General features: G+C 34.5%; 1 protein-coding gene across 1 annotated transcript; it reads right to left on the reverse strand.

The window, feature by feature from the left end:
* Positions 1-352: 352 nt before the first annotated feature.
* Positions 353-4,801, reverse strand: LOC110683047 (IQ domain-containing protein IQM1-like). The gene is made up of 9 exons (XM_021859385.1): positions 4,278-4,801; positions 2,764-3,308; positions 2,543-2,657; positions 2,378-2,443; positions 2,002-2,090; positions 1,791-1,878; positions 1,443-1,673; positions 1,254-1,355; positions 353-1,045 (listed from the first exon to the last, which is right to left on the reverse strand). The coding sequence occupies exons 2-9, from the start codon at positions 3,264-3,266 to the stop codon at positions 650-652; spliced, it is 1,590 nt and encodes a 529-aa protein (XP_021715077.1). The 5' UTR covers positions 3,267-3,308; positions 4,278-4,801; the 3' UTR covers positions 353-649.
* Positions 4,802-12,161: the final 7,360 nt, after the last annotated feature.

Here is a 12,161-nt window from a genome sequence, read left to right on the forward strand (position 1 = left end):
ATATTATTATATAATATTCATAAAAAAATATTTAATTTTTAATATGATCTAAGTATTTCTTAGTCCGTAATTGTTATCCAAATTTAATTTTTAATTTTAATTAGAAATCAAAATAAAGGCAAAGGGAGCATCATCCTTTTAGCGTAGGTCCCTTAACAAAAAACGTGAAATACGAAGTACATGATATGCAATTTGTCAAGTCAATGGTAAAAAATTCAATAATATAGATTGTGTCAATGTGCCATACATAAATATTGAATCCTGACTAGTTGATGACCCACAAGTAATTTGTTCAACCCAATAAGCATAACATGAACTGGCAAAACACAACCAAATGACGTTTCCAAGTACATAGTCAAAGATTAAAATGCTCACTTTCATTCATTCTTTGATTTCATACATATACATATCAAGAGTAAGATCATGATTACATTTTGTCATTTTGACCATCTTTACATCATGATTTAGGATCTAAAATTTGTTATTTAAACAAAAAAACAAGGTTGGAAAAAAGGGGGATAAAACCAATTGAAAAAAAATGAAGAAATAAGTTAGTTCAACAAAAACACTAAGTGGGCACCAGAAGTGCCTATCTTCAGGTTTTACACCCCATTATAGTTATGCACAGGGCTTAACAATGTTCAGTAGCTTAGGCCGCAGCCATCTGTGTCCTTGGACTTGGCAAGCCCATGTATGCAAGCCTTGGAGAGACATGAACCTTTGGACTAGGCCTTGGAGAAGGAATTGGGCCATATGATCTAGTTGTAACACGTGGTGAGAGGTTGACTTGTTCGAGTGCCTGGGATTGTAATTCCAAGGGGTAGTCCCTAACACAGCCAATCCTAGGTCCATTACCAGTGACCCATTTGCAGGACAAGCGTCTGGCAAAGGAGAATGGTTCTGATTCACGGTCATCTTTGGCTTTGGCCTTGACATCAGCTGGTATAGCTTCTTCATTAGTTGCTTCTGTGACATCTTCTGTCTTCTCAGGAGAACTTTCGTCTTCAGGAATTTTAAACGAATCTCCCTCGTTGTATGCATACTTCTGCAGAAGATACAGTTGATACAGCACACTGTTAGCATGTTTTAATCAAAACAGAATTTGTAGCATACAACTTGATGCTTTTTTTGTTATTTACAGATTACAATTACTGATTAAAACCGAGCCTAAGTCATTTATCAATCCTAGGCATGCTTTGTTTTATGTTATTATTTGTAACTGTATCGTGTGATTTATGTTTTCGAGTTAGTACCTTAACATTGGTGAGATCAACATTGTTATCCCTCAGGAAGCTCATGAGCTCATTGAAGTTCTCTTCTGTCGGAAGATAGTGACCGCTGTATGGCCATAAAGCCTGAAAACATAGACATACACATCTTAGTCATTATTCTGTAGATAATCATGTATTGAGTTGACAATTTTAGTACTAATCAAAGTGTACCTCAAGAACCCCTTTTACAGCAATCATCCGTCCAGCAGCAGTCGTAGCAGCACCAGCCAGAAAACTCGAGTGTTGAAACAGACCTTTCTTTTTCTGTCCCACATACAAGGATCTTGATGCACTGAGGACAAATATCCATTTGCAGTCCCCTGCAGTATGAACTAAATTTCCACTTTGTTTGTAAGTAAGCTTCCCATCTTCTACAGTTACTTCGTATGCTTCTCTTTCATTCTGAATTTCAAACAACAACATTGTAAAACATTTATACATGACTAGACTAACACCAAATCAATAGAATAAAACGCAAAAAAAGGAAGAAAAAAAAACTGGATATGTAGGACTAATTACCGGTCCAAGATATTTGATGCATTGCTGCTGCATTTTGGTTCTCGGACATTTCTCAAGATTAACCTCTTTCCCGTCTCCAATATCCAACCTTCATTATTAAAATCGAAGGAAAGGATTAGCAATGGTCAAAAGGTCTGTAAAAACTTGTTAATTTTACATTACTTAAAAATATCTGATTATTAGATTTACAGTATGTTGCAGAAGTACATACCAGTAAAAGAATGGTTGACTGCTTTCGCTTTGAAACCAAACATCATAATAAATATGCAAGTTGTGCCCATATCTATGGCGTGGATCAATCTGTACGAAAAAAAATAGGATAAGAAAATGACTCAGATGATTGATACTTGATAGTTGGTGAGATCATATAACTTTTCAACACTCTAAAAACCAATAATTCTTCAAAATAATTTTTTGTTAATTGTCAGGCTCCAAGTTGATAGAGGTAGTTGGCGGCTAAATGATGGAAATAATTGTAGCATGAATGCATGATTGAGAAATCTTGTTTGTTTGAAATTGTTTTTCTTTTATACTTTGACCCCCATAATTCATGAAAAGCTTAGTTTAAGGCGAGTTTGAGGACTTACAGCTTCGAGCCAATGTCGTAGAGCTAACTTCTGAGCTTTCTCATTTTGAGACAAGCCTTTTCCCACCTGTAGATAAAATTAGCATAACAACGAAGATTTTAGCATTACAGAAGAGCTAATTAACATAACACAAAATTCGTACATCTGAATTATTACTGATATTACCTTGGCAACTCTTGTTTTCGCCCTTGCCCACTTTGCAACAGCAGTTTCTTGTTTATTGTTGTCGAAAAAAGATACAGAGCTCCTCTTAAGCGAAGCAAAATCTAAAGCCTTCCACCTACACACAAATATTCAGATACAACAGATTAATCAATATGCACGAAATATCAGCATATAAAAAGTTGATCATATAGTATTTGTATTTGTATGTTTTCGATACTAACCACAACTCTTCAACAACAACAGCACAATCAGCGAGGTTTCTTCGAGTCCTGTAACTCTTGTACACTTTCTGCAGCTTAACTGCAGCAGCATCAAGCTCAGAAACCGGCCTTGGAGAAAACAGTATCGCGGGCTCAGGAAGAGTGATTGCAGGCAGAGGCTTGTGATTTAATCCATTCGAACTCATTTTACGTGGAGCATTACTAGGATCATACTCTTGTACTAGAGAGTTAAAAGAAGGTGACTTCTCAAGCAGTATTTTTTCCGGCTTGTGATCTTGTAAACTTGAAAAATTCCTAACACCCATTTCTGAACTTTGATCCGTCTCTGCAATTCTTGGTGACTGAGCACTCTTCTTAAAGGATTCAATTCTCTTAAAACTCGCCGTCCTTAATGGAAAGCGCCGTGCCCTTGAAGAAAGACAGCCATTGCAGACTAGATTGAACAAGTTTTGACTCAGAATTTCATGCCAAGCAGAAATCAATATGGAAATTGATAATCCCATTGATTTATATATAATATTTTCTCTAAGAACAATACTTCTGACCTTGAAAAAAGAAATAAATTTAGATTAGAATATGCAAATTGAAGTAGGATAACATAGAAAATTTGCAAGAATATTTTATTGGTCTCACCTGGTTTGCTACACAAAAATAATTAAGTCACGTATTTAGCCTTTTTGACTTATTAAACATGATCTCCACTTCTTTTTTTTTGGTACAACTTTATTTTCCAAAATATCCAATATATTATTCCCTTATTCTTAAATCAGATAATACAGTTTACCCAACAATTTATTCACTAATTTCCTAGCGTGAATAATGAGCCAAACAAAAAACACTTTTTTTTTTCTTTTTACAAAATGTCAACCTTTTTAATTTTTAGGCACGTACTGTACATTTGTACTAGCTCTGTACCTAGGTATTCTTCATTTTTGCCATATTTGGTACCTCGTCCTTCGTATTTTGATTATCATTTTTTTCTTTTAGTGTACTCTATTTTAAACTTTTCATTACATCAATCATTTTTCTGAATTTCCGTACAAACAGTAAAAAATACTCATTATATCAATCATTTTTCTAAATTTCCGTACAAACAGTAAAAAATACTCGGTATTATACATCGACCAAATGAATAATAAAATTTGATATCATTCAAACATGAACATATATGATCTAATTAACAAACCAAGAGGGCATTAATTATCACATCAAATAATATTTAGAGCAAAATTGTGCAGCGCCAATCAAGCAAATTAAACAACAATATTGTCAATATAGCAAAGTTAACACTTAACAACCACCACCACCAACACCAAATATCAAGACGTACGAATTAAACCCTTTTCTTAAAAGTTGTATTTTCAAAAGACCAATAAAAGAAATGGAAGATAGCAACAAATTAACTCCCGGACGCCTATACCAATATCCGAGATCAATTATTCTCACACACATGAACAGCTTATCATATCGCTAAACTTAAACTTAATAGACGACATCAATTAAAAGTATAATACCTCGAATATCTTTAGAAGTGCTTCACTAAATCGAAACTCTATAACTCTCTTCTTGCTTAGCTTCTCCTCTTGAACTCAAACTTGCTTTAGAACTATGACCATACTAAAGACTTATATAGTCATATATTTATATACATAGAGTTAAGCTTAATATTAGAAAATTATATTCCAAAGATTTGGTTGAAACAAAGTCTACTAAATAGAACACGGCAGCAAACTAAGCAACCAAAAACTTTAAGGAAATCTCGTGGTAAGACGGTAAGTTTGAAGAGAACAAAGACTAGACTAGAAAATTTGGAAAAAAAACAAGTGGAAAATTTTGACGAGTTTTAAGGGTTTAATAATATGAAGTTAAATAAAATCATAAAGGGTTCAAACCCACGAGCTAGAAGAAAAAAAAAGAAAAAAATGGAAGAAATAATGGTTGGGTTTTTGATGGGGTTGGACTTTAGAGAGAGAAAATATATGGGTCTTTGAACTTGAAGAATGGGAGATTATTATATAGAAAAATTAATAAAAATGGAGAAAAGAATGGTCAATGTTAGTAAGCTAAACCCCACAAAGACTCACTATTATTGTTCCACACGGTGGTTCTTCGAAACTCACCAGGTAAAATATAATTTATATACAACCTACTCGTACTAGTATGATTTTTATACAACCTACTCCGTATTATCCATTTGTCTTCTTTCTTTTTAATTTTTTTTTTACAACGGTCCAATAATAAAACTAGTTCCCAACTAACTCAAAACAACAACGAGAAAATTTAAACCTCTTAACCAAACTAATACAAGAACTAAAAAGGGGATTGGGTTACAGACGCTATGAATTGCTTGGCAATACAAATAAGGGGGTTGAGATAGTACTGTCAAAGCGGTTTGACAGTTCGGTTTCGGTTCGGTTTGAAATCGGGTCGGTTTGAAATCGGTTCAAATGTTTTATGGGTCGGTTTCAGTTCGGTTTAAATAATTATCGGTTCGATTCGGTTTCGATTTATTCGAACCACGGTTTAAATTCGGTTCGGGTTGTAAACAGTTCGGGTAGTAAACGGTTCGGTGCAGACGGGTTGCGGTTTGTTAACAGTTCGGTGTAAACGGTTTTTATCCCGGTTTAAATTCGGTTCGGGATGTAAACGGTTCGGGTAGTGAACGGTTCGGTGCAGACGAGTTGCGGTTTGTTAACGGTTCGGTGTAAACGGTTTTTATCCCGGTTCAAACAGTTTTGGGTTAGAAACGGTTCGGTTCTTTTTTGGTTCAGTTTTATTTTAGTTTGGTTTATAACTGGTTCGGTTCATTAACGGGTTCGGTTCTTAATTAGTCAACAAGACTCGTTTATCATTATATATTTGCATAAAGTTATATATGAAGATATTACAAAGTAGTTTGATTTGTATAATGAAAGAAAACATTAATGAATAAGAAGGTAATATTGATTCTTTCAATCGATTATACATATACATAACATCTAACCATTTCATATTCTCATAGTTAAATATTTATTAGTATAAAGGGATGAGAATCATAAGATTATTATATTTTTGTATATCCTTTACTGGTTTACCCCTGAGGCTTAAGTCATTAATTAGTAATTAGTAATTACTTAATTAGACTAACAAGTTAATAAGAAAGAGTAACTTTTAACTTGAGTCTAATAGATCAAATACTGAAATGCTATTAGTATATTACCGAGTAGGATGGTCTAGTACATTGTTAATTAATCTGTTTTGCAACTATGCTAAATTGACAATTGCTCATATAGTCATATTAGACAATCACTCATGTAGTCATATCTAATTAAGTAATTTGTATTTATGTACTAATCTACTAGTCAATTCTATCATTTAAAAGTTTACACGATTACAAGTGTATTGCTTACAGACATAGCTAAACTGATATAAATATAATCATATAACAAATCCGTAGTACTTCTAACTCTCTAATATATGACGTCATTATATTATTATACGGTATTCAATTTTTTATTAATCGCAACGCTAGACATTTACATGCTAACCGATTCACATTTTATAATTTAAATAACTTAATAAGTTAATGTGTGTGTTAAAAAAAAATATATATAAAAGCTGATATTATGAAGGTATATATCGTTTTATCGGGATTCGAGAAATGTAATTAATTTATAAGCGGTTTGTAAACGGTTCGATTTATAAGTGGTTCGGTCCATAAACGGTTCGGTTTATAAACGGTTCGGTGCAAACGGGTTGCGGTTTGTAAACGGTTCGGTGTAAACGGTTTTTATGCCAGTTCAAACGGTTTCGGGTTAGAAACGGTTCGGTTCATTTTCGGTTCGGTTTCCTTTCAGTTCGGTTTAGATTTGGTTCGGTTCTTAAACGGTTTAACGTTTACTCGGATCGGTTCGGTTTCGGTTTTACTAACATGCGGTTCGGGTCGATTTTCGGTTTCATAAAATCGGTTTTTAATAGGTTCGGTTCTCATTCGGATCGGTTGAAACAGTTCGGTTTCACCAGTTCGGTTCGGTTTTTGACAGTGCTAGGTTGAGAAAATCCATCGCCAGAAACAGCCCTAAGCTGCTCCACAAACTTGTTTCCTTGCGTTTCTTGACCCTGCAAAAACGATTAGTGTACCTTTTACTTTTCTTGTTCTTCACCCTTGACATGGTTGACCTTCCATTTTTTTCTCAACGTGGCGGAGAACATGAAAGTGGTGAGCAGTGGAGAGGACTGCACATGGCTGGATTCAACAATCATGGGGTCTTTGTCGTTAGAACCTACGGATTCCACTTCATCGAAATCAGTCTTAGAATAAATGATAGAATTTTGGGTGTGCAGGATGAAATGACACATTAATATATAAGAAAATTTTGATTTTTAACACCACAAAAAAGTATGAAATTGGTTTTTAATACTACAGAAAACCTCAAAATTTTGATTTTACTACCACTTAATGGATTTTTGGATGAAATCCTTTAGGGGGCCCCATAAAGTACATGTGTCGCAATCATATTGGCTAGAAAAAATAAAAAATAAAATAAAAAACCCTAAAACTAAAACAGCCACCCAGCCAACCAACATCGACACCCCATCACCACCAGCACCTTGTTCCAAACGCCACCTGCGCAGCCCCCGTCCTTGACCTTACCTCTGGCGCACCCCCTCCCCAGATCGACCACCGCAAACAACCCCCCTTCCTTTCCCACAGCCCGACCAACACTCCTTAAACCCTCCAAAACGGCCGCCCATGTAATACCCCGTATTTTTGAAAAGTATTTTCTAATTAATTAATTAATTACTTCCTTTGTTTTTTTTATTTGACCTGTTTCTTTTATCACGCTTGTTGATGCAAAACTTTAACGATCAATAACTTTAATTCTCCATAAGTAAAAATTATAAAGGTTATAAGTTATGATAGTACTTATTGAGATGAATTCAAAAAGGTCTCACATGAATATATTTTCCTTACATATTATTCACAAAAGACGGTCAAAAGAGGGGTAGTGAATAGTGTGAAAGTCAAAGCGGGTCAAGTAAAAAAGAACGGAGGAAGTAATATTTTCTAATAAAAAGAGTATTTTAGTAAAATTTATTTTATTATTTGAATTTTGGCGCTAAAAACATTTTCAAAACTCAATTATTATTTTGGATTTTGGATAAGATTTATTATCCATTTATTTAATTTTAAAAATCGGATTATATATATATATATATATATATATATATATATATATATATATATATATATATATATATATATATATATATATATATATAATGGGTGAGCACATCCGATCCGAAATTGGATTTCGGATCGGCTATCCGTTTCCGAAAAATCAGATATTTGATATCCGTATCCGATCCGAAATTTTTAGATATCCGAAATTTTCGGATCGGATAGTTCGGATATCCAATATCCGACCCATCTAATAATATGGGTTTTTATCCAAAATTTAAAAAAAAAGAAAAATTTAAAAAACAAAACCAAAAAAAAAGCCAGCCTATCCCATCCCCACCCACGACAACGCCACCACCACCACCACCACATTTCCCTATTTTCCGACAGCCCCCTTCCCATCCCCCATCCTCCGGCAGCCCTTCTCCTCATCCCCCACACTGGAATCCCCCCTTCCCCACCACATACTCAGCGAAATCAAACCCCCCTTCCCCGAATCACCCTTCGATTCCCACCCCTAGCCCCGAAAACCACCCTCTCCCTTCCCCTCCCATACCCCCATCCCTGCTGCCGTCGCAAACCCATCCAACATAATTTTGACTTTTCTGCTTTTGTCCATTATAGCAGCATCGTCTTCAATTTCGACCACATTCCCCAATTTTGACGCAATAGCTTCAATCCGCGTGTTTGTTCGACAATTGAAGGGTAGGTTTTCGAACCGGACCCAGAATGGAGCAAAGTTCAGTTTCACCTCCGATGGTTGTTCATCTCCGTTGATTTGAATTGAGAATCAAAAGATTCTGCTCGAAACACCATGGCTTCCAATTTTCAAATGATTATTTTACCTTTCAATCCTCACGATTGCACCATTGTACGTTAGTTTAAACGCCTCTGAGATCTGAGATCTGAGATGAGATCATGAGAGAGGAGGGAAATTTGAGATGAGATCATGAGAGAGGAGGGAGGAGGGAGATCTGAGAATCTGAGATAAGAGAGGAGGGAGAAGGGAGAAACCGAGAAAACAGAGGAGAAAGAGAAAGAGGCAGCTTAAGACTTAGGGTTATCCGAATTTGGAGATCTGAGAATCTGAGATGAGAGAGGAGAGAGAAACCGAGAAAACAGAGGAGAAAGAGAAAGAGGCAGATTAGGACTTAGGGTTATCCGAATTTTTGTAAAATAATTTTTTTTTTCAGTAAAAAAGTGTTTTTTTTTTTCGGATTTCGGATCGGGTAATATCTGACTTTTTTTCGGATATTTAGATATCTGAAATCGAAATTTTCAATATCCGATATCCGATCCGATATCCAAAATTTTCGGATCGGATATCCAACTGAAATTGTTTTCGGATCGGTTATCCTAAATATTTGGATCGGAATTTCGGATTTTCGCATTATCATATAGTTTTGCTCAGCCCTATATATATATATAGGATCATATGAGACCACCCCCCTTATGTGAGAACCCTATTATATGTGAGGACATATTACAATCGTTGGATCAATTGCATTCAATGGCTACAATTTACCCCAATCAAATGTAATTTCAAATACAATTTTCCAGCGTTTTCTTTCTCCTCCATTCGACGCGCCATTTTTCTCTCTCCCCCTTCAATTTCTCTGCTCCCTTCTTACCGCTCTCTTCCTTTGCTTTGATTCTTCATCAATTCTGCTTCTTACTTCATTGATTCTTTGTCAAGGTAATTTTCGTTGATTTTAGTTTCATTTTTCGTTAATTAAAGTTTGATTTTCGTTGATTGTAGTTTGATTACTTATGGTTTTTGTCAATTTTTTTTTGCGATTTTTGGCGATTTTTGGTTCAATTTCCGTTCGATTTTTTTCCTAGCGAAATCTATTCGATTTCTATTTGAGTACTTATTAATTGATTTTAGTTTTAATTTTGCTTCATTTGTTAATTTAGGGTTCTTTATAGTGTAATTCGAACTTTTATTTATAATTTCTGAGGTTATGAATGGTTATAGAGATTGATTTTGTCAATTTTGGTACTTGCATTTCACTAATTTGTGCTTAAATTTTGATGCACACTAAGTGTTTGACAATATTTCCCAATGAATCCTATTATTTTATCAATTTAAAATGTAGTACATATTTAATTGATGATCTTCTTAGTTAATATTCCCTAAGATTGTATTGAGTCTCGGCTTCTAGCTTCTAGGTGTTGTGACATTTTCAGCATCAATTTCTAAGGTTGTATTGATTATGGGTTGTCTTACATGTGTCTTTAAGTTTTGTTTCCTATTGATGTATGAGGCTTGTTGTCCTCATGGTGTTTTTGAACAAAGGCTGGTTTGGGTGTTTAAGGATTTTTACTCTATTTTTCTTGCTATATGATATTTGACCTTTGATCTCTGGTTCAATATATGATCAAATGGATATCAGTTTTTAAATAGACAAAGGTATCCTAATAGTGAACTGCCTTGCAGCAGCTTAAGCTAACTTGCAGTATAATTTCAATTCCCATTTTCAAATCTGAATTAATAGAATGTTCTTTAATTGTCGAGATCAAAAACTTGTGCCTAATACCTCTCTGTCTAGTCACTCATATAGTCATGTATGTCAACATGTCTTTATTTTTTGACACTCAGTGGGCGCTTCAACATCTTCAATTAAAGAAGCTGAGAGTGATGTCCTCAAAGCATTGTCTCAAATCATAAGCTTAGACTTTGGAACCGACATTGTTTCTTGTGGCTTTGTGAAGGATCTACAAATTGATGAAACTTCAGGAGAGGTCATCTAAATAATATTGTCTTCTTGTATCTTTGTAATTTATCATTATTCTCTGAGCTCTAAACCTCTGATTTCAGGTGTCATTTCGCTTGGAGCTTACGACCCCAGCCTGTCCAGTCAAGGACATGGTAAATTAATTCCAAGTTACAAATTTGGTTGTTGCTGATGTTAATTTTGGTGTCATATTTTTTCCTTGGAGCATTTTTGTAGATGTTTGATATGTCATGTAGAACTATCATAATTTATTGCCTTAATTCTATACAGTATACACTGACCTCTGACTAACTCTATACCGCCTATTGCCTTGTAATGTGTATTTGGGCTTCAATCATTATGCATTAATATGGGGTATATAATTGTTGTGTTTTTGCAGTTTGAGCAGAAAGCAAATGAGGTGGTGGCAGCACTTCCCTGGGTTAGAAAAGTGAATGTCACGATGTCTGCCCAACCTGCTAAACCAGTTTTTGGGGGAGATCTTCCAAAGGGCTTGCAGACAATTTCAAACATTGTGGCTGAACCACTTGGGAAAAACAATAAGCGAACATGGACTCTGAAGTTCCTATACCTTTTGAACAGCAGAATTATTTGTTTTGTTGTAAGTAAAATTTGGTTAGTTGTTAGGAATGAATTAAGAATATTGATATTAGGAAACACATTTTATATTGATAAAATGTGCAAATAATTTTTTGCTCATTTATCAAATGAGCAAAAATGAGCAAACAATTATTTGCTCATTTAAATGAGAATTAAATAATTTTTTGTTCATTTGTCAAATGAGCAAATAATTTTTTGCTCATTTATCAAATGAGCAAAAATGTGCAAATAATTTTTGCTCATTTATCAAATGAGCAAAAAAATTCAATGCTCTTTTGTCAAACGAGCAAACTATTTAATGCTCATTTGTCAAAATGAGCAAATGATTCTTGCTCATTTTGTCAAATTAATGCTCATTTGTAAGTGTGTTTGAATGTTTTAAATATGTTAGCCTACTAGCTTAAGGGTAGAGCATTGTGCAAATGCACAAAATATGTGGGTTCGAATCCCACGTAGGTTCATTTATGTAATCTGGAGACACAAGTTTGTAGTGTGAGCAAAGAAATGAGCAAACTACACTCAATTGGTCTAGAAACTTGGAAACCTAAAAGGGGTATATTTGGGGATATTAGAGAAAAATAATGGGTGGTTTTGAGAATTTGAGGAAGATTTTAAATTGATATGCCATGTTTAAACATTACAATTTTAGTTGCATATCCCCTGTTACAAGATTGGTGTTCTTACTCATATTCCTCCAAGATTATATAATTGGCGTCCTGCATGATTAATTAGTTCTTCTTGCTTATCGCGTGTTGAGGAATATTGATCATCAATTCATTATAGCTTAGCAAAAGAAAGATGGTGATATTTGCTTTTTTTTTTTGTACAGAATATGTGCACAAGAAGAATATAGACGCGTTACGCTTATATATAAATAGTCCCTCAAACTTCAGTCCATC

The sequence above is a fragment of the Chenopodium quinoa genome, unplaced genomic scaffold (genome assembly GCF_001683475.1).
Source record: "Chenopodium quinoa cultivar QQ74 unplaced genomic scaffold, ASM168347v1, whole genome shotgun sequence".
Lineage (NCBI taxonomy): Eukaryota > Viridiplantae > Streptophyta > Magnoliopsida > Caryophyllales > Amaranthaceae > Chenopodium > Chenopodium quinoa.